This window comes from Choristoneura fumiferana, chromosome 10 (assembly GCF_025370935.1).
Source record: "Choristoneura fumiferana chromosome 10, NRCan_CFum_1, whole genome shotgun sequence".
In the NCBI taxonomy this organism is placed as follows: domain Eukaryota; kingdom Metazoa; phylum Arthropoda; class Insecta; order Lepidoptera; family Tortricidae; genus Choristoneura; species Choristoneura fumiferana.
In genome coordinates this window covers 5,212,015-5,235,123 of record NC_133481.1, presented here as the reverse complement: position 1 = coordinate 5,235,123, position 23,109 = coordinate 5,212,015, and the positions used below count along the sequence as shown (strand labels likewise).

The 23,109-nt window shown below is 41.2% G+C and overlaps 1 protein-coding gene across 1 annotated transcript; it reads left to right on the top strand.

Annotated features, from left to right (window-relative positions):
- The first annotated feature begins 10 nt into the window (after nt 1-10).
- Nucleotides 11-21,645, top strand: LOC141431904 (ATP-binding cassette sub-family C member 10). The gene is made up of 22 exons (XM_074093194.1): nt 11-875; nt 953-1,070; nt 1,166-1,324; nt 3,187-3,433; nt 3,620-3,884; nt 4,420-4,657; nt 5,028-5,176; nt 6,050-6,169; nt 7,479-7,857; nt 8,998-9,120; nt 9,989-10,102; nt 11,545-11,724; nt 12,237-12,373; nt 13,528-14,034; nt 14,110-14,242; nt 14,991-15,164; nt 16,336-16,542; nt 16,848-16,975; nt 17,594-17,685; nt 18,336-18,530; nt 19,198-19,429; nt 19,624-21,645. Exons 1-22 carry the CDS (start codon nt 270-272, stop codon nt 19,870-19,872), a joined length of 4,752 nt encoding a protein of 1,583 aa, XP_073949295.1. The 5' UTR covers nt 11-269; the 3' UTR covers nt 19,873-21,645.
- Nucleotides 21,646-23,109: the final 1,464 nt, after the last annotated feature.

Here is a 23,109-nt window from a genome sequence, read left to right as displayed (position 1 = left end):
GTTAATAAACATCGAGTGTTTAAAATACATCGATGTATATCGTCCACCTCTACTACTGTCATAACTGTTGGTCTGTTTTGTTCCGTTGTTCGATTCAGGAAAATGATTTATCCGAGAAAGCAAACTGATTTTGATGCAAGTATTTAACTATAATTGTGTCATTGTGAGAGCAACAACTGGTTCGAATATTCGTATCTGCGTAAAATAATATTTAAGACTCAAGTAAATGATTTCGCGTGTTTGTGCTGACAGTGTTTATCTTGGCTGGAATGTTTTGGGACATATCATGGAGCTGGGAAGATATGTGCGGGCCTCCGGGCCTGCAGCCCTGGGATCACATGTCGAAAGATGTTGGGATATGCTTCCAGGAACTGTTCCTGCAGATCCCTTTGTACTTTATCATCGCAGTCGTGTCGGGGTACTTCGTGGGCTACAGGAGAGACTGGGTTGTGCGGGAGAAGTTGGAGGAGCGCGCGATAACGCTACGTAGCTTCATAGTGTTAGCTTTAGTGACCATTCCTATAGTACAACTTTATATTTTTATAACAAAATCAGACTTTAAGTTGTATCCTGTTGATTATTTTGTGGCTGGGGCATCATGTTTGTCCTGGCTAGTGCACTTTGGCTATGTCCTGGCTCTGAAGCATCGGTTGGGCCCTAGTGCGCGTGGCCCGTCCTTGCAGATCTTTCTGTGGAGTTTGACAGTAGTGCTGAATATTATTGCACTTCGTAGCAGCACACTTGATGGAAGTACCGTCGGATTCAACATCGCCACACTTTGCTGTCACATTTTATATTTTTTAACTCTTATACCGTCAAGTGAATCAAGACCTACTTATTATTCTGCATGTCTGGTGGGCTCCCAACATGTACATGTAAGTGAAAAATAAAAATTTAATAAATGGAATAAATGATAAAAAAAATATATAATAACCATGTTTATGTATTTTAGAATGAATACACACCACTGTTGCCTCACATGGATGAGGGTGTTCTAGGGACGGCTATGCAGGGCAATGGATGCATATCACAGCTAATGTTTTTTTGGGTGAATCCACTTCTTAAAAAAGGCAAGTCACAGTTGAAATTAATAAAAGATTAAGTTTCATAACCTTGTGTAGTAGTAATGTGTACCTATTTATTAATTTATTTGCTAAATTTCCAGGCTATGATAAGAAATTAAATGATCCAGAGGAACTGTTTGACATACCAGCTAAGTACCGGTGTGCTTATGTTGGTGCGAAGATGGACCGGGCCCTGATTGGTAATGTGGACAACTACCAGCAATATATGGAGATACCACATGAGCCTTTTATTAGTTCTGGTGAGGCAGCATCTTTTTCAGCTGGATAGCAGTGAATTTTAGAGAAACAGGATATAAATAAAACATTTTCAGGCCATTATTGTTTATTTGTCTATGGAATGGCAGCAACAACAGTAATAATGCTGATAGCTTGAGTATCTGATTTATGTTCAATATTTTTATGAGTCATGCTTGACAGTAAATTCCAGCTGGAACTAGCATGTGTCATCTAGAAATTCCGAAAGATAAATATAACAATACTAGCTTTTGCCCGCAGCTTAGCCCGCGTGGGCTTCGGTTATCGCGCACTGTTCCCTCGGGAACTGTGCATTTTTCTGTGATAAAAAGTAGCCTATGTCACTCTCTGGCCCATAAACTATCTCTCTATGCCTAAAATCACGTCGATCCATCGCTCTGTTTTGATGTAAAAGACGGACAAATATACAAACACACACTTTCGTATTTATAATACTGTATTTGACAACTCCTGAATTTGCCATATCTTTATATTATTATGAAAATATAGATTATACAGACTGTTTAGAGAAGAGAAAACTTAAATCGGTTCAAAATTGGATTTATTGTGATTTTTTTAAAAATCTATATACCTGTCTTTTTCTCAAACACTTTTCTCTATGCAGCAAGTATGGCGCTACTGGCGTGTGACGTCACATGCCAGTATGTGTTTCTCAGTCTAATCTTGAATTTCAAACTATAACTTTGTTATTTGTAAAGGTAGCTTAAAAATTGTTTCTCTATTCGATAACAGGCATTGTGTAGTTTTAATTTATAAAACATATACAAAATAGTCAAATACCGTATATTAGTATGGATTAATTAATATTATGAATTACATTACATATACTTCTGTATCTCTCTATTTCTTCTTATGTCATTTAAATTTACCTAATCAGACTTTATCCATGGAAGTTTAATAGCCTATTTTTATAGGAAAAATGTTAATTTGATGTATGTTTTCCTTGTGATATCATATGTGGTATGAATTTATTATATGCAAGGTTACTACTACTTATTAAAACTTGGTGAGAAATAACGAAGCTTTTTGTATTGCTCATTTTAGAACCTGTTGTTTGAGATGTTATTAAAATGGCTAAACAGTAATTTTACGACTTACCTATGCAAAAATTTAATACTCCGGCGCAGACGCTTAGGGTTGTCGACGTCTATTTTAGAGTAATTACCTACCGGCAAATAATTTTAGTACGAAAGTTAACTTAAAATTGTCTAATGTCTAGAGAAACCAGATAGATTCTATGCCGTTACCTATATTATTATTATTATACTAAATTTAAAAATATTATTTATGAATTCGCCGGAATGGTGATGGCGACTGTATACATACTACTTACTCATGATTACCTACACATAATACTATAACTATATTGTTTATAGGTAGGTAGGTATCTATTATTTTTTATGTGTCCTTGCACGAAACTATTACACTACACTTATATACTTACCACTAATTTACAACTGTACCTAACACAAAAAATACGTAAGTACGAGTACGCGATCGTATAAGGTGATCATCATCGTATAAAATCGAAACTTACGGCACCGACGGCAGCGCAGTCTTGACTAAAGAAAACTTAATCCTCCTTAAATTATCAGTGTGTGCGTGCGGCGGGTGCGTGCGTACTGGCGCCAACCGGCGCGCACACATTTAAGCCGCGCGATGTACTTTTGTTCGTAGTGAGCCTACTTGTCCTCTTTTACTATGCTAGGACTGCGTGGGAACTACGGCCCAAGCTACCTTATTCGGTGAGGAGGCTTGGGACGTATATGTATAGGCTGGGATGATGATGATGATGACGATTTATCCTCATGATCACCTACTTATCATGTTATTAATATTAACTCAGGCTATGGCGCCGTGGGTGAATCAGCCCCGCAGTCGTCAACCCCCGTGACGCCGACTTGGCGCGTGCCGCTTCGCACGCGCCGCCAGAACGTCACTCTGTTTCGCGCGCTGCACTCCTGCTTCGCGCTACAGTTCTACAGCATTGGGGTTTTAAAACTCATGTCCGATATGGCGGGCTTCGCTGGCCCCTTGCTGCTGAACAGACTGGTCACGTTTGTCGAGGATGAAAGTATCGATCAACATTATGGGTAATTCAAGATTACTAATTATAATTTCTCTTAATTTGAGTGGAAGACTTTTTTCACCTTAATATAATGTTTATAAGCAGAATAAAACGAACAAACTGAAAAAAATTGTAAAGAAAGTAGAGTTCCATAAGACAAATGTTTCGGAGCTGGCTACATTAAGATTGTTTTTACATTAAACATTTTCAGGTACCTGTATGCTGCGGGGCTCATGATTTCCACTCTGGTGGCTACATTCTTCAACACCCATTTCAACTGGCTGATGTCACTCGTGGGGCTCAAAATGCGCGGCGCCATAGTCGCGACCATCCTCAGAAAAACGCTGAGCGTGACATCAACTGACCTTAATAAGTCATTCTCTGTAGGAGAAATCACGAACTTTATGTCGACTGACACTGATAGAATTGTAAATGCTTGCCCTAGTTTCCACGCTTTTTGGAGTATTCCTTTACAGGTTTGTATTTTACAGATATTCCTTAGAATTCTCAGTTGAGAATCTCGTCATATAGTGCATTATTACAGCGCGACCATCAGTGAACGTGCATGATTAAAGTGCATTAAAATTAAAATTCATAAATATCCCGGAGGAGGGGCGAGCGGATCAGACCAAGAAAATAAAATACCTAACAGGTTGCAACGCGGAAAATTCGAAATATAATGCTTCTCGCCACTGTTGTTTCATTACAATGTAATATTAGTAAAAAAATATGTTTTGAACATTTCGGGAGCAGGCAAATTTGAAGATTATTATATGGTATCGAAGCAAACGAAATCAATTTTCTGCTGAGTCACAAGCTGCGGAAGTGGGTAGGTTTCCGACATCAACTCGGATACAGTCCACTAGAAAGTTACCTCAACACCCTTTGTCGGCTTTTGTCCTCCAGACATAAATAAAACGCCCAACACCTAGTTCTTAGTGTGCTAATCACTTTAGCATTAATATTATAAATCATCCTCAGATTTAGTAATTAAATTATTCCTTCTTTCAGCTGGCCATCACACTCTTCCTTCTCTACCAACAAGTTGGAGTGTCGTTTCTCGCCGGCGTAGCCTTCTCTGTCCTACTGATCCCTATCAACAAAGTGATCGCCAACAAGATCGGTCAGCTCAGTACAGAGTTGATGAAACACAAGGACTCGCGCGTTACTTTAATCAGTGACTTGCTGAGAGGGATCAGGACTGTTAAAGTTCACGTTTGGGAGGATTACTTTATTAATAGAGTTACAGGTAGTGTTTGTATTTTTGTAATCCCTTTTTATTCTCCAATTAATTTTGCAGTTTTATTATTTAGATAAATGATGACAGGGAACTGAAAATATAACGTAACATTGATATTTATTGAGGTAACTTGGCTATCAAACTGCCGTGACGGTTATATTAATAAAAATCCATGTCATATAAAAGCGTATAAATGTATTAGCTTAACTGAAAAGCAGAGTGTTGAAACTCGTGTGGAAACCTATTTTACCCTCGACTTAACTATCAACCCTCGGTTACGGCTCGGGTGGATATAAACACCTCGACTAAAATAGTACGTTTATGCCCTTAACAATGTAATAGACAAAAGGGAAACTTAACAATTTGTTTTGTTGTATAGTGTCGCGTACGCAGGAGCTGAAGTACCTCGGCTGGCGCAAGTACCTGGACGCGGTGTGCGTGGTGCTGTGGGCGACCACGCCAGTGCTGGTGCTGGCGCTCACGCTGGCCGTGCACGCGCTGCGCCGGCAGCCGCTCACCGCGCCCACTGTACGTACACCGGCGGCGGCGGATGCGTGCGTGCGTGTGCGTGTGAATGCGAGGGTGCCTGCGTGTTGATGCGTGCGTGCGTGTGAAAGCGTGTGCGTGTGAATGCGTGGGTGCGTGTGCGTACGTGGGTGCTTGCGCATCTGGATGAATTTGAATGAAATCTGTATAAGAAAGATAACTGGATATCTGGGTGAATACCTCACGGGCATCACACGATTGACGCGTCAATCGTACATTCACACGTCCACATAATTCGAATATTTTTTGAGAAAAAGTAAATCTTAAGGTGCTTCAGAACGATACAATGAGGGCTATCGTTTTTTGTCTTACTAGATGGCGTACTGTTGCGTGAGGTTTTTAAGTATGGCTTTCAAAGTCTGTTATTACGGGCGTGAAAACAAAGTTTAGATTAAAATCATATTTAATACACCTTAAAACCGTACCATAAAAATATCGAGCATACCACAGTGTTGCATAGTCCCCGTTTTGTTCGGGAAAAGGGAGGACAAAGGTTTCCGAAAGACAAAACTGTCTCAAAACACAGACATTCATTGCCCCGGATTGCATATTTGCCATAATTAATTTCAGATATTGCAAAATATTCACAAATTTATTCTAATTATAAATAAACCCGCGTAGCTCATCCAAAAACTATGAGATTTGACATTTCGGAGACCTCACGCTACACTAGCGCCTCTAGTGGCGAATTCATACGCGATAGCCCTCATTATTATTGTATTGACCAGTTCTGAAATTGTGGATGTGCCGCCGTGCGCGGCAGCTCGATCAAAACACAGGTTTGCCGCGGTCGAACAATATGCTCGCGGCGGCCGCGCGCAGTCGATACACAGCTTAAGAGGTTGTTTGTTGCAGGTATTCACGACAGTGGCACTGATCAATATGCTGATAGCGCCGCTCAACGCGTTCCCTTGGGTACTCAACGGACTCACAGAGGCCTGGGTGTCCATTAAGCGCATACAGAAACTGCTAGACGTAAGTCTACCGCCATCACCACTTTATTAACCTCATAATTTTCGCAAAGTGGACTGGCCCACTGCGGAACCTTTTTCGTAGAAAAACTCATAGTGACAACGCATTGCCTGACAAGGGAATTTATTGTGACACTTACTGTGAGAACGTTCTACGGTGGGTCAGGAATCAAATGTTTCGTGTGTAGTTAGAAAATTCAGCAGCTTTAAAATCAAATCCAAACATAACTTTTTTAAGGTTGGTTTTTGGAGTATTTTTGTATTTTTTATTTCAACTTCAAATTTTGTTACTTTTACGGTCATCCCGTAAAATCCACATCGAAAATACAAACTGAAACATAGATGCACAGAAAAACCAGTAAAAGAGACCAGCGCTGGGAATCGAACCCAGGCTCTCAGCATTTCGTGCTGCGTGCTATACCGCTACACCACCACTGGACAGGAGTACAGACTCGAATTTTTCCTATGCACCACATATCTCAGCTTGTTTGTTTCTTATTTAGTCACTTAAGCAGCGACACTAGCGACATCTATGCTTTAACCCTCATCGAGAAACTTTCTGCACCCCATCGGAACTAACCTCTCACAAGGACACTTTTTTATTGGAAACCACCCATGAATACCAACAACTGAAACCACAATAAACAAAACCTTTTCTTGGAAACCCCGGTGTCATGATTGACTGGAAACACTGCCGAGGCTGGAGAAGGTTGATTCTACAACTGCACCGTACATGGCAGGAATCTAAAAGGGGATTAAAGGGGAAAAAGTTCATTGCTTGTTTGTTTGCTAATGGATAGACGGAAAAAAATCATTCACTTTCAAAAAGCTATATTACCAGCAAGTAAAATCAGTTATATTTTATCCCGAGTAGGTATGTGTAAAGTACCCATGAGACGCAGATAAAGTACAATCAACGGCTATTTACATTTAAATATTTGTTACAGCCGTATTAGCCGTGGTGGCCGAGTGGTTTGACCTATGGCCTCTCAAGCAGAGGATCGTGGGTTCAAACCCCGGCTCGCACCTCTGAGTTTTTCGAAATTCATGTGCGGAATTACATTTGAAATTTACCACGAGCTTTACGGTGAAGGAAAACATCGTGAGGAAACCTGCACAAACCTGCGAAGCAATTCAATGGTGTGTGTGAAGTTCCCAATCCGCACTGGGCCCGCGTGGGAACTATGGCCCAAGCCCTCTTGTTCTGAGAGGAGGCCTGTGCCCAGCAGTGGGACGTATATAGGCTGGGATGGATTTGTTACAGCAAAGTGCTGGCTTTTAGTTTGATATTTGTAACATAGTGACATGATTAGCTTCCAGATATGGACCCGGATCGCTTCTACGGAAAACTGAACACAAACCGCAATGAAGACAATATGATAATATTCAACAACGCTTCCTTCGCATGGGCGAAACCCTCCGATCGTAGGGTATCGCAGGTACCAAAGAAAAACAAGGGAAAGTCCAAAAAGAGAATGTCGAGAAGTAATGCACAGATCAGCGATTCGTCGTCTGAAGTAGTGGAGCAGAATGAACCGTTTATGCTGCAGGATATATCGTTGGAGATAGAGAAAGGGGAGCTGATTGGTATCGCTGGCAGCGTCGGCAGCGGGAAGACCTCGCTTCTGCATGCTATTATGGGTGACATGATCAAGAAGGGTGGTGAAATACAAATACCTGACAGCTTGACCAGTAAGTTTCGTCCATCGTTTATGAAGACAATAATGATGTATCTATTGACAAAAAAAAGTCATGGTAGCCTAGTGATTTGACCTATGGTCTCTCAAGTAGAGGTTCGTCCGTTCAAATCCGGGCTGTCAGATCTGAGTTTTTCGAAATTCGTATGCAAAATTACATTTTAAATTTACCACGAGCTTTACGGTGGAGGAAAACATCGTTAGGAAACCTGTACAGACCTGCAGCAGTGGGACGTTAGGCTAAGATGATGATCGATCATGCATTCGTAGACAAAGAGAGTTTATGCTAGACAATAAATGTAAGCCAGTTCCCTGTTCATTTTGCATCCTACTTATATTATAAATGCGAAAGTTTGTGTGTGTGTGTGCGTGTGTGTGTGTGTGTATGTATGTTTGTTACTCCTTCACGCTAAAACGGCTGGACGCATTTGGATGAAATTTAGTACGTAGATAGCTGGACGTCTGGAATAACACATAGGCTACTTTTTATCCCGATATTCCCACGGGATAAGGATGAAATCTTGAAATTTCAACCGCTGGGTTTAGAGTTGACATTTTGGACAGTTGTTCTTAACATAACCTCAATGAAGACCACGGTATACATTTTGGGAATTCTCAGGGGAATTTTGTAAGAACCCGGAATTTAAATTGTATCGAATAGTTAACGCGTGCGAAGCCGCGGGTGAACTATAGTTATGATTATAAGTGTTAGGATCTTGAAATATCTGTATCATGGAACGAAACTCTTTTAATACAGGCGAGAGAAAATAACAGACACAAAACTTAATACGGGGAATTTTGTAACTATCCTGAATAGACTCTCTTCAACAGTAATCGTCGGTCCGCCCGGATTGCAACCACCATCTTGCTCGCTAATCCTGCCGTGAAGCAGCAGTGCTTGCACTGTTGTGTTTCGGCGTGGAGAGTAAGACAGCCGGTGAAATTACTGGCACTTATATCTTAGGCCTCTAGGTTGGCAACGCATCTGCAATACCCCTGGTGTTGCAGATGTTTATGGGCGGTGGTGATCTCTTACCATCAGGAGACCCACTTGCTCGTTTGCCATCCAGTCGAATAAAAAAAAAAAAGTAATGCAAAGCAAACAACCATAATTTATTTAAGTTATGATTTGTAGGTTTTGGCTACGTTTCGCAAAAGCCGTGGCTGATCCGAGGCACTATCCGTGACAACATCTTGTTTGGGAAGCCGTACGACGAAACCAAGTTTAAAGCTGTCGTAGACGCGTGCGCTCTCACTGGTAAGTTGACGTGATTATGCGATTATTTTTAACCGACTTCAAAGAAGGAGGAGGTTATCAATTCGGTTGTATTTTTTTTAATGTTTGTTACCTCAGAACTCCGTCATTTATGAACCGATTTGATTTTTTTTCCGTTCGTCTAGGAATGTCTTCAATTAGGTCCCATAAGAACCAAATCGGGATCTGATGGTTGGATTTTAAGGGATTGGATCTTAACCTATAGTCATCTATTCTCACCTACGTACTATATATTGGGCTTCAATCACTCCTGCTTTTGTAGTCGGTTTTTAGTTGTTTTTTTGCAGTCGGTTCAATTATTTGTTATAAAATTTTTAGTCTCTCGCGTGAAATTGAATCGTAATTTTGGCAAACACTGCATTAAACTACACACGAATTTTCGGTAAAGTGGACTCTTCCGGCTGCATTTATAATGCTGGTTTATTGGTCTGGTATTGGTTCTATCCTTATGTACTTTTTATAACTGAAATTAAACGGCTCAATTCACGATTATGAGTTGTGAACGCTCCAACGAGTTTCCACCTTTTCTATTTTCGGCTGGGTCGGCTGTGTGCGCCGGTCGGTATGCATAAATGCATGGCGATTGGAACAAGAGGGCGTCCGCCGCCTATTTTCTTTAAAAACCGTTAATAAACATTTGTTCGTTTTTAAAGAATATAAAAGTCTATCACGAATAATTATTGGAGTAGACACATTCACTTATATATTAAATCAGTTCTGTCAGACCAAATTTTTAATTTTCATTCAATTTTTATGGAATAATCGAGAAAAACTAACGAAAATGCAACGTTGTCAGCTCAGCAGGTATAAACGCTCTTATGGATGACCCATAATGCGTTTGATGTTGCAGAGGACCTGAACGCGCTGGGCTGGGGCGCGTGGGTGGGCGAGGGCGGCTGCGCGCTCAGCGGCGGGCAGCGCGCGCGCGTCGCCCTCGCGCGCGCCGTCTACCAGGACAAACAAGGTCACTTGGACGATTATTCGAGCGTTTCAACCGTCTCATTTTTCTGGACACTTCTGCAAATATGGCCGAATACATCAACATCATATACAATCAACTAGGAACCCTTATAGTTTCGCCATGTCTGTCTGTCTGTCCGAGGCTAAGCTCAGAGACCGTTAGTACTAGAAAGCTGTAATTTGGCATGGATATACATATCAGTCACGCCGACAAAGTGGTAAAATAAAAAAAAATTAGGGTACCAAAAAACCAGAGCACCTTAAAACCTTTGCAGGGTTTCCAAGACGATTTTTTGATTCAGTGATCTATTTGCGAAATATTCAATTTTAAAGTGTAAATTTTCATTAAAATCGAGCTTCCCCTCCCTCCCTCTAAAATCTAAACTGTTGGGTGAAAAAAATTGAAAAATTTCAGGATGGTAGTAAGTATATCAAATTTACAAGGAAAATTATAACGGCTAAAATTGTTTGAGCATTATTAGTAATCTAAGTATAAAATATACCTAAACTTGGAAGATTCCGTACACAACACGAAATCCTTAGAAAAATATTTCTATATTTTTTCGTAATGGCTACGAAACCCTATCTTGAGCGTGTCCGACACGCTATTGGCCGGCTTTTTTTAGTTATCTGGTAGCAATACGAGAACTCTTAATAAATACACACAGTTACAGAAACTACAATACAGAACAGTTGCGAGCATAGGATAGAATAGAATAGAATTACATTGAATCATGATAAATTGTAGTGACATAATTTTTATGGATAATTGGGCCAGAATAAACGGCATAAGATTTTTCCCATGGTCGGTCATTTTGACTTAACTGCGTTCCGAACGAGGCCATCCTTACTGGCTCGCGCTACGGAGTCAGCATTCTAATGATCGGAGGCTCTAATCTCTAACGCACTTGGAATTGCAATCGGTTTCACTCATGGTTTCTTTCCGTTAACCTTTTGAACGCCCCGGTCGGCCTCAGACGACAAAAAAAATATCTGAAAATCGTTCCATAGGCGCCACGAAATGCCGACATGGCGCCTATGTCACGATTTTCAGCTGTCGTGTTTTGCCGACTGTGGCGTTCAAAAGACGCGGTGTAGGATGCGGGTAAAAAGTGACGATGAATGCGATCGCTAGCGCCTACGCCAGAGGTTCCCAAACTAATTTCGTCTAACGCCCACTTTGAAAGTTATTTTGTAGCGCCCCCCATTTTTTTTCACCTTAAAAACCTCAATAACATATTAGTCTCTTTTTCTGGGCCTCCAGCGCCCACAAGGGGGCGTTATCACCCACTTTGGGAAAGACTGGCCTACGCGTTAGAAAATCAGTTATCTGCTTCAAGAAAGCACCTTTGAACTGCTTTAGCCAACGCATCTTACATTTTCACACACCTAAAGAGTTGGCTGTCGGATATGTCACAGAAGTCATAATAATTGCCTTTTTTCCAGTGTATCTATTGGACGACATATTCTCTGGCGTGGACGCGCGCGTGGCGGCGCACATAATGCAGCGCTGCGTGCTGGGGCTGCTGCGGCGCACGACGCGCGTGCTCACCGCGCATGCGCCGCGCCTGCTCGCGCGCTGCCAGCGCACTGCCCTGCTGCACAACGGATATATACACAAGCTAGGTACCACTCGATTAGTGTCCGACCGAAATATGTTCTCTTGCCGGAACCGACATCGAAGGCTCGGTTTTGTTTTGGCTCTAGTTTCGGCCGAAATAAAAACCGTAACCCAAACTTTAAAGCGCAAAACACGCACAGGGCGATAGCTTTCTCTGTCTAATCTTGAACTGCAAACTTTTATAACTCTGTTATATGTAAAGGTGACTTGAAAATTGTTTTTCTGCTCGATAACATGCATGCATTAATTTATAAAACAAACGTACGGTACGTTTGAGTCCAGTACGATGCAGAGGGGTATTGATTAGTTTTACATGTTTAGTAAAAAAAATTGATTAGTATAATTTGTAATGATTTAATGTAATGCTAATGTGTTTTAATTTGTGAAAAAAAAAAGTTAAATACCGTATTCTGACAACTTTACTGATAAGGGTCGTTGTGGACTGACTCTTTGACGCAAAAAAGTGGCAATATATTAAATTGTTGAGCGACGTTGAATAATGAACGTGTTTAATCAGGTCCTCCTGAAGCGGTACTGAGCGAGATCGAAGAGTGTTTCCCTAGTGATTCCGAGGGTTTGGAAGAGGACCCACGGAAGGCCATAGAAGCCAACGACAACCAGGACACCGTCAGTCGAAACAGCTTGGACGAAGACGTAAGTTTTAACAAGGTTTTAGTTAACTTGTAGTGATCATGTATAAGTTCTTCCACGATCCAACTGACTCGAATTTATTGTGGGGATATGTAGGTTAGATGACAATTAAAGTACTAAGTACAGTCAATAAAAAGTACTTACAGCAAAATTATGCTATTTTTAAAAAATACTAAAGTTTAGTTTACTAAATATTACTTTTTTTATTTTATTAGACTTGAAAAAACCTTAATTTTAGCTCCTCTACGTACGATCGAAGACATAATAATTGTCCATTAAATAGGGAGCCAAGTGAAGTTATCAATGCTCGTTAGGGACAGACATACAGCCTTATTCATAAAAAGTTAGAGCCTCCTTGAAGGCTCCTTGAAGGCCCGATGATAAAAAACATGATTCATAAACGTCTGTTAGCGCTAATCAGTCGATCAAGGCTCTGCTAAAGTTAGAGGACCGTAGACCCCCCTTTATCTCTCTGCTAAGTCACAAAATGGCCGCCACAAGTTTGAACAGCTGACTTTGACTATAGCAAAAAACCATAGGTACCGAAGATATTTATGGTGAAGGCAGGGCTACGCAGATTTAAAAAAAACAGGAAATTTATTTTCAGGAATTTGTATTTAAAAATCCTCTAATTAGCAACAATAAATTAACAATAAATATGAAAAAAAAATAAGGATGATTAACATAATTATGGCTTTTTGCACAACATAAACATGCGAAACGGAAATGGCGGGAAAACAAACATCTCGCTTTTTATTTTTTTTTCCTGGTAATTTGCTGTCACTGCTGTCAATTTTTTTTTTAAATTATCGATTAGGCCATTTTTTGTCTTTGATTTGTCAAGGTGGCCAACATAACGCGTCTAATCCGTCTATCAGCAGCTCAACAACTAGCAGACTGCTAGCAAGCGTTTATGAATCATACTTCTTGACAACCGTCTAACAAGCTTAATCAGTCTGCTAAGTAACAGACCGATCAAACCTCAATTAAGGATTTTTTATGAATAAGGCTGATAGTGTTTACTTTGTGCATCCCTTTCTGACTTTGCCAATATGATCAGTAGACTAATGCATGTCTTTAACAGTACTTTTCCCTGATCATTTATTTACGTGATGTTCAATAAATCATCACTGTATTCTATTGTTTTTCTTACATAGGAGGCGATGTCAGAAGGAACAGTCGGCTGGTGGGTGCTGGGCCTTTATCTCCGCTCCGTCGGCTACTTCCTATCCATCACCATCATCCTCTCATTAGTGCTGATGCAGGTCTCTCAGAACTTCACCTTCGTCTGGCTCACGTTCTGGGTCCGGAGCAGAGCGAACACTACCACTGCAGAAGCCATTAACCTTCAAGACAACCACGAGGATGGGACAGCTTTAGACCATGGATTTAACGCTATTGAAACTGTCATACACAAGATTATAAATGCTTCGGATTTTCTAATTAATAAACTTCAAAATAATACTGTCCCAAGCAGGGGTACTTTATTGAAATTAGCATCGAACGATACGCCGATTGCCAACGATGATTACTATTTGGAAGTGTATTTTGGACTTGCGGGATTAAATCTGGTATTCACGATAATGCGAGCGTTTTTGTTCGCGTACGGCGGAGTGCAGGCGGCTACTAGAATACATAAGATCCTCCTTAAAGTTGTTACTAAGGTAAAGCATAACGATACAACGAATTGCTTGAACTTTTAAAATATCTGGGATTAAAAAAAACCTTTTATGTTTTAGGCGAAAGTGAAATTTTTTGACGTGACTCCGACGGGACGAATTCTCAACAGATTTTCGTCTGACACGTATACAGTTGATGATTCTTTACCTTTCATTATGAACATATTTTTAGCTCAAATATTCGGTCTGATAGGTAAGTCTATGCTTTAAAACGTAATGTAGAATTTTCTTTATTTATTAACTGTAAAATAAATTGATTGATACGATGGATCGTTCAATAGATCTCTTTTCTTTAAATCGACTGTAAAATGTTCTGTATATTTTATTATATAACAGTACTTATTTAGTAAGTTTCTCGAATGTAAAGGCCGACCAGGAATATAAAAAACCTGACGCGAGGGCAGCACTTCTACGTTTTATATTGCAACATTCTTTACACTTACTATACGATACCTACCAGTCATATTGACAACGGTATCGGTGATGTTATTTAAAGGAATATTTACTAAGCCCTCAGACTTTTTCTATGACAAATACTTTTATACATTGTGAATTATTTTCCTTCCAAGGCTATGGATAATCTTCGGCATTTTAACGCACAAAAACACAAAATAATATTTTAAAATACCACGCGCAAACAACTTTAAACTTTGACAGCAATAGACAGACGACATTTGAATTTAGTGTTACCAGTGCAAGAAATTAGTTCTATTGGTTTTCCGCAATATGGCGAGGTTTTTATAATTCTGGTCAGCCTTTATACTATAGCGTGTTAATAACAACTAGTAAGGTAACGCCGTCTAGTTGTGTAGTCTAGGCAATTACGAGTATACGACGCGATTCATGGCAAGGTCACGTCCTCCCCAACACTGAACCCGTTATGAAATTATTCCACCATGCTAAAACACTGAATTTATCTCAATTACCATGTTTGTTTTCAGGGGCCGTTACCGTAGTGATATACGGTCTACCATGGTTACTAGTAGGCGTCGTGCCGATAACGTTTATCTACTACCGACTGCAGCGACTGTACCGCGTCACGTCGCGTCAGCTCAAACGGCTACAGAGCGTCACACTGTCGCCTATTTACGCTCACTTTAATGATACCCTGGAAGGTGAGTTTAATTTGTGAATAAGTCATTTGTAAACTGACAGGCTTAAGGTTGTCGTCACTCACAGTGCAATGGAAAGAGAAATCCGTAGAAGAACTAAAGTTAACAGCACAGCATAGCAAGTTGCTCGTAGAACTGATGGCCGTTGGGGCCTGTAAAGATCTTGAACATGAAACTACCGTGAGATTCACTCATATTAAATATAATGACCCGGATAACTCACGTCTTAAATCGAGTTTAGCTCGACATGTTTCGGGCTAATCCGTAGCCCTTCGTCTTCGGAGCAACGCGACTCAGCGGCTGCTGCAACACGCGCACACTCAGTGCATTTAATATCTGTAAAGATCTAGTAAAGATCATTCGAAGCCATTGGCTACGGGTAGCTCGTCGTGGAGATCGTTGGGGAAGGAGTATGTCCAGCAATGGACGTTTCCGGGCTAGTATGATGACGCCTTTGTCAGAATGTCTTTGCGAGGTGGGCTTTGCATGTTACAGGCTGATGTGTTTAAAGCGACATTACATCAGTGCTTTGTCACTTCATACAATAAAGTACTTCCTCATCGGGGTTATTCTACTTATCTGTCTGATTTGTAACCTGACTCGGTGAGTGCTAAGATACAGGCTCAGCCTAGTTTGGTACTCACGGGATAGTGATGATTATTTTGTAATATTGTAATTTGTATTTTAATAAACTATTCTATTCTATTCTATCGTTATCGTTGATATGACTCTTTGGCAGTTGTCACGTGAAAATGCACTCTGTGACTGTTATTAAAAAGGTGTTGCTAGTAGGTTAATACACACATCAACAAAAGTCTTAGGATACTCATTATCTCTAGACAAATTTGATGTTTTGGCTCAGTAGTAATATATGCTTATTATTGAAATGTTCAAAACTGTCTAATGATAAAAATATTCCTAGGAACTTTTGATGAGTGTAGGTATTATAATAAAGTAATGCTAAAGAAAAGAGATAAATTCTAGCTTGAGAGAGAAAGAGAGCGTGAGGTTGACGTAACAGAGAAGGATGAATATGTTTTCTCGTTGACTCTGCTTTAGTAACTACTGTTTAATTTGTGCATGTATTTTGTAAATTTCACACACAAACATCACGCCTGTATTTCCAAAAAAAAAATATTATTTCAAAATTGTGTATTTCGCGTTTTATTAATAGGTTTAACGACGATCCGCGCGCTGGACGCGGGCGGGCGCTGGTCGGAGCGTGGCTGCGAGCTGGTGGAGGCGTGGCAACGCGCGGCGCTGTGCGGCGCGGCGAGCGCGCAGTGGCTGGCGCTGCGGCTGCAGGCCTGCGCCGCCGGCGTCGTCGCCGCCGCCGCGCTGCTGGCCGCGCTCCAACGGGGCACGCACGCGCTGCAGCCAGGTACGTACAGTCAACGAAACTGAATCACGTACCAGGGTAATCTTTTCATAATCAATTTCGCTATGATTTTTCAGCAAATGTATGGAATGTCAACATTTTTATCTTATTTTTTATTTTATTATTAAATTATTATTATAAATTAGAACTGGATAGTGCATGTTACCGAACAGAAAACATTTTTATGGCTACCTTTACATATAACAGAATTATAAAGGTTTGAAATTCAGGCCCTAAATCCCTAACTGCACTTTTTCGCAAACCTCATCTCGCGCTAAACGAAGCATTGAAAGAACTGTCTTGTCCAGGGCTGGTGGGGCTGGCGATTTCATACGCGCTGTCGATGACGTCGATGCTGAGCAACGTGCTCAGTTCGTTCACCGAGACCGAGCGCGAGATGATTGCCGTCGAGCGCGTCGGCGAGTACATCACGCAGGTACAAACAAAACATAAATATACAAGCCCGATGCTTAAGCCTGGGGTTCGGTTCCTTGAGCGAAAAAAATGCTAGTTCTTTTCCCGAGGAAATTTTGAAAAATCCCCTAGTGCATGCACCTTTTTTATTTTTTATTTTTTTCGACTGGATGGCAAACGAGCAAGTGGGCCACCTGATGGTAAGAGATTACCACTGCCCATAGACACGTGCAACACAAGGGGGATTGCAGATGCGTTGCCAACCTAGAGGCCTAAGATGGGATACCTCAAGTGCCAGTAATTTCACCGGCACCTCTGGGTATTCAAGGTCTGCCAAATTTGAAGTCTATATCCCTAGTGGTTTAACCGGCGTTTTCTGTCAGTCGCGTTACTCTTTTATAGGAACAGTCGAGTTCATAAACTTGTGAGCAAAAATTTGGTTAAAAAAATCTGAACACGACTCTATTGTTAACGGCGTAGAAGCGTGTTCAGATATTTTTGATAAAATTTTTGCTCAAACTGCTTTTTCACAGGCGTCCAGTCCGTAAGACATGTTCTACCTACATGTACAAATGCAGGCACACCATAAGCCATAAAACTACTTCAATGTACCTTTGCTAATTAGTATTATTTTGTACAGGTGGAAAGCGAGAAAACGGACGGGGATCCTCCGCCATATGGCTGGCCGTCGCAGGGAGTCATAAGCTTCGAGGATGTACATCTCAATTATAGGTGACTATTTTCGTGTTTATGCGATATCTGTTTTTGAACGTTTCCTTTTCATGCGGATGTACCTTCATAATTCACTCTTTCTTTCATAGTTCTACTGTTAATTACAGATGATTTAGTAACAATTTTGTGATACACTAGCTTTTAGGGATAAATTTTAATCCATCCCCCCTCCATTCTCGCCAAAACTACGCCAGCGGCATAGCTATAACTCTAAACTAAAATTTGAGGTCTGTAGGTTTAGCGGTTTCAATTTTTCGCGCAACAACTCATCCTTATTTCACCCCTTTAGAGGTTGAGTATCCAAAAACCCATCCTTTACTGCTCGCCTAGATGATAAAAAGAATCCTGTTCAAAGAATCTTGTTATGCGTTGATATGTCGATCAGTCAGTTTACAGATCCCAAAATCGGGCTCAGCGTTTGATGCCCATTGGATATTCATTTGAAAATTAATATTTTCATTTCATTTCAGTGAAGCAGCTTCATTCAGCTTTTCCTTTTACAGATATATGGGTATATTGTTGCACAACAGCGGTCCAATCACCATACAAACTAAACTGTTTTTTTCTCCAGGCGTGTCACATATGTTATGACGTCTTCCTCCCCACCAAAAATTTCGTCGTGTCGTTAAATAAAGTTGATCTAATTCCAGCCGAGGAGACCGCGGCACGGCTTTACGCGGCGTTAGCTTCACGAGCTACCCCGGCGAGAAGCTGGGCATCGTCGGGCGCACGGGCGCCGGCAAGAGCTCGCTGCTCGCGGCGGTGCTGCGGCTCGCGCCCGCCGCCGCCGGCCGCGTGCTCGTGGACGGTGTGCCGGTTGACAGTGTCAATCTGCAGGCGCTCAGGTCAGTGGACTCACGGATACTGGAGTCGCGATTTACGCGCGCGATGACACTTAGTCTATACTATGTAGCGGAGCCGGTTCATACATTATGGGAAAAATAATTAAGTGATCAATGTAACAATTTAAGAATTACATTAATTGGACATATTTTAATGCATAATATCACCTTAGTGCAGTTTTTATCAGGGGTGGGCTAAATTTAAGGGCTGAAAAAAAAAACTGGTTCTTAGAACTCTTTTCAGAATAAATAATTATTCCGTGTAAAATCCTAACTTATCAGGATTTTTGACAAAAAATAGATTATCAAAATTCTTAAAAAAAAATATGACTAATATTTATCGTTATCGCAAAAACTAAAACCATTTTTTTTGTATTATTTATTATTTCAGTCAACCAATCAATCAAATGAAATCATCCCACACCCACCCACTGCTGAGTTAAGGCATCGCCGTCGCCTTGATTAACGTAGTCGCTCTATTATCGTTGTAACTTAAATTGCTAAGGGGCTGTTTCACCATCCATTGATAAGTGTTAACTGGCGGTTAGGTGTGATGCTGTCTCTATTTGTTTTGTTCGAATAGATGGAGACGGCTTTACATTTAACCGTCGGTTAACGCTAATCGATGGATGGTGAAACAGCCCCTAAATATCTCGTTTGTTTGAGTCAGATCCCGCATCAGCATGATCCCGCAAGAGCCGTTCATCTTCACGGGCAGCGTGCGCGACAACGTGGACCCGCTGCAGCAGCACTCGGACGCGGAGCTGTGGCGCGTGCTGGAGCGCTGCGGCGCCGACGGGGCGCTGCGCGCGGCCGGCGGGCTCGGCGCACCCGCCGCCGGGCTCTCGCGCGGCCGCGCGCAGCTGCTGTGTCTGGCGCGCGCGCTGCTGCAGCGAGCCAAGGTACTGTGTAGTGTGGGGGGGGGGGGCTCTCGCATCACAATTCGCCTTATTTGAAATCGATTGTAGGCTTGTCGTTCACAGCAACTACAAACTGAAATGCATTGGACGTAGCGTTGTCAATCAACTGATATTCCTCTTGAGCTTTTGGTGCCTGCGAACTTACTTGATTTGACACATTCTCCCAAACCTTCCAGATCGTCCTCATAGACGAAGCCACAGCGAACCTGGACCAGGAGACCGAGCGTCTCATCCTGGACACGATACGGCGAGCGTTCGGCGGCTCGACGGTGCTGCTCGTCGCGCACAGAGTGGTGGGCGTGCTCGAGTGCTCACGCGTGCTCGTCATGGGCGCCGGGAGAGTGCTCGAGTTGGACGCGCCGAGCGAACTGCTCGCCGACCCCACTTCGCAGCTTTACGCGTTGGTGCATGCGCATGACCAGTGAACTGAATATTCGGCTCCGGCAACGTTCCGCTATCCTGCTATTTCGCGTACCACAACGGGCCATCCATAAAGTACGTCACACCAATTTTGACCATTTTTAGACCTCTACACGTATTGCCATGGAAATTGCAATTATTTTGTTCCTGTGTCACAAACCGCCGGACCCCTCCCTCTCCCTAAATGAGTGACGTAATTTATGGATGACCTCTAAGCACTGATTACTGACTAGTCTACTGCACTGTCACTAGCATAGGAGTACCTACGAATTCTGTTGACACACATGCGTATCACCGGTATACGAGTAAGATATTTTTGATCACAGACGTTGTGTCACTGACACCGAACGTGTTAAGCTTTGTACAGTCGGGGTCGTAAATATCTACAAGGTGTCCTTGAGTTCTTCCGGAATATTTCAGCAAGTGGTTCGGTTAGTTTGACTGAACGCCCCTGTAAATGTTTTTTATGATTTTCGGTGTGGTTAGCAAATGGTTCCGTACGTTGATCGATGTTCAAAATGTACCGAAGTGAAGTGAAATGTGCATTAAACATTTTGATGAAAAATCATTACAGAAGCGTTCAGTCATACTTACCCAATTACCTCCTAAAATATTCCGAAAGGAATTGAAAAAAATCCTGTATGTTCACCCTTATGGTTAGTTACATAAAGGTGTATAGATTTGACGTCTTGGTAAGGTATATCGTATTTATGACTAACTATACCGCTGGGTGTCTGGAATGGTCATGTCATGAATGTTCAAAAAGACATAGAAAATCAAGACAAGAAGCAACTTTTTTTATGAATAATTCTATGTGTATATTAGTGATAAGTATAGTACGGCCACGCTGAGTTCGCACGTCTTAAATGGAGAGCGAGGATATACTTATTAATTGATGTACGTACTGATATGTAAACAACATGTATGTACATCAATTAGACAGTATTATCCATCACAACAATGGGATAACTTAGTTTGGTTGCACACTGGTAATGCTAGTAAAATGCGGAAAATAAATACCATATTTTTACTTGTGTGTTAGTAAATTAACTCGTGATCTCTGGTCTCATATTTTAATTTAAACGACTGTCTTGATAAAATATACAATTGTAGCACGCGACACTAAAATTGTACTTTACTATACTGCAATCAATATTTTAAACCATGGTTTTATGTTTTTGAATTATGCGTAAGTGCTAATACTGTGCAGTAAAAAAAAAAGATACAATATAACCGCCTGGTATTGAAACAATATTTAGATAATACAGTTATTTATTACGGTATACACATTTGACATTATGTTTACCATTTGAAGATCATTATCTTTCAATATTTTCTCAACGAATTATTAATAAAAAAAAAGCGATTGGGTTTTTTTCTCATTATATTGTTTTAACCTATAATTAATAATAATGTGACATACTGGGTGCGGGAACCATGAAATGATTTTTTCGTTCTGCGCTCTTAACCGCTATATTTAATCCAAAGATCATATCGAGTGAAGTTGACTGAAAAGCATATTAAGGCTAAAATAATACTAATCTAACGTATTATCGCTATGATGTAATTAAGTCAATTTATTTAGAACTATCGTAGAGATTAAACTTGTAGAATGTATGCTAGTAACTAGATAATGGTTTCTTAGGCTGTTATTAATCAAACGACATCTTCCGAATGTATTATTGTAGATAAAATTTTATTGCATGACAAATTGGCTGACTGTAGTTAATGTTGACTTCCTTATCGTGGGCGATATTGTAACTGGATTCGGCATGTATGTGGGATCGTGCGAAGGAAAACAAACTTTAAAACACAAAGTAGAAAAGTTTATTAAAAAAAAAACTAAGAGGAATACGTTAATTGACAAAATAAAACAGAAAACACATGCAGCAACTAGGCTCACCCGATCGTAACTCACACTCTTTTACTCATTCGCTCGTCTCATTCACTCCACATTAGTCTTCAGTCATTCGGTCGCTCGTTTACATCAAATCATTCTAACATTAATCCACCCTCATTCCCACATTCGGCCATCCTACACACATGACTGTCCCCAGGCATCCTTTAAACAAAACATCTTAAACATCTAAACATCTTAACCTAGGTACACCTTAACACTGTAAACATGTGTGATACAGCCGTTGTAAAACCAACTCCAACATCATCTTACACTATGAAAACCAACTTAACTAACTTTATTCTTAGTGCAACTAAACATCTTTAAGGGGAAAAAACAAACAATTTTAAATTTTACACCATACCAGTAACATACCAGCAAAAGAAAACCATAACAACAATCTATAACCATCTTAAACTTTACACCACACCAGTAGGTAAACACTTTTTTTATACACCCTCTGATAGTCTGCGCCTTTAACACGAAGTAACTATGGAGGTAACTCTCGTCGTGCTTTATCGCTTGCACCACGCTGAAGCACTCGTCGTCTATTAGAATGTCCGTCTTTACGTATCCCGGCGATAAAACACGGGTCGCACCGAGCCCCGTCAACAACAGTTCGCACTTTTCGTAGCCCGGCGCGCCTAACAACTCGTAACTGTCCTCCGACACAAGGTTCACGTCACTACCGGAGTCTATCAACGCGTTAATGCTTCGATTACACAATAAAATCTTCTTTATTGGCTTCCGATCGATGTTTTGATCTGGCGTTCGATCACAGCTGCTGTTTGCGCTTCTGTCACAACTGTCAACGTCATTGGTGTGACATCTGACGTCTGTCGCTGTCATTGCCGCCATCTTTGCCTCGTTCCCGGTCACCTCGTTCCGAAAACATTCTTCGTTCCGTTCGTTCGAGTGAGTGTGACCGATAGTTTGTTGCACGAACAAACTCGTCGCTCTTGCGCCTGCGCCGCCATTATGCACCTCGTCAGCTGATTCGTTCGATGTTAATGATGCAATTGCACAGTGTGCCGATATGTGCCCGAATTGGTTACATCGCAAACACTTCGTACCTTTTTCTATCTTGGGACACGTACTGAATGCATTATTCTCCTTTCCACAGCTGTCGCACTTCTCGTAGCTCGGGGAAACCGGTTTAGGCCGGCTTTTGCTCATCTCACCTCGTAGCGAATGCGTAGGTACCGTCTTGTTTTTTATCATTTCGTAGATTCTGATTTTTCCCTTTAGGTCACTATACGATGTAACGCCGTGCAACATAATTTTGTTGGCCTCTAGGTCTTCGATGCCGTCGACTATGTATTGAATAGCCACATCGTCTGGCATT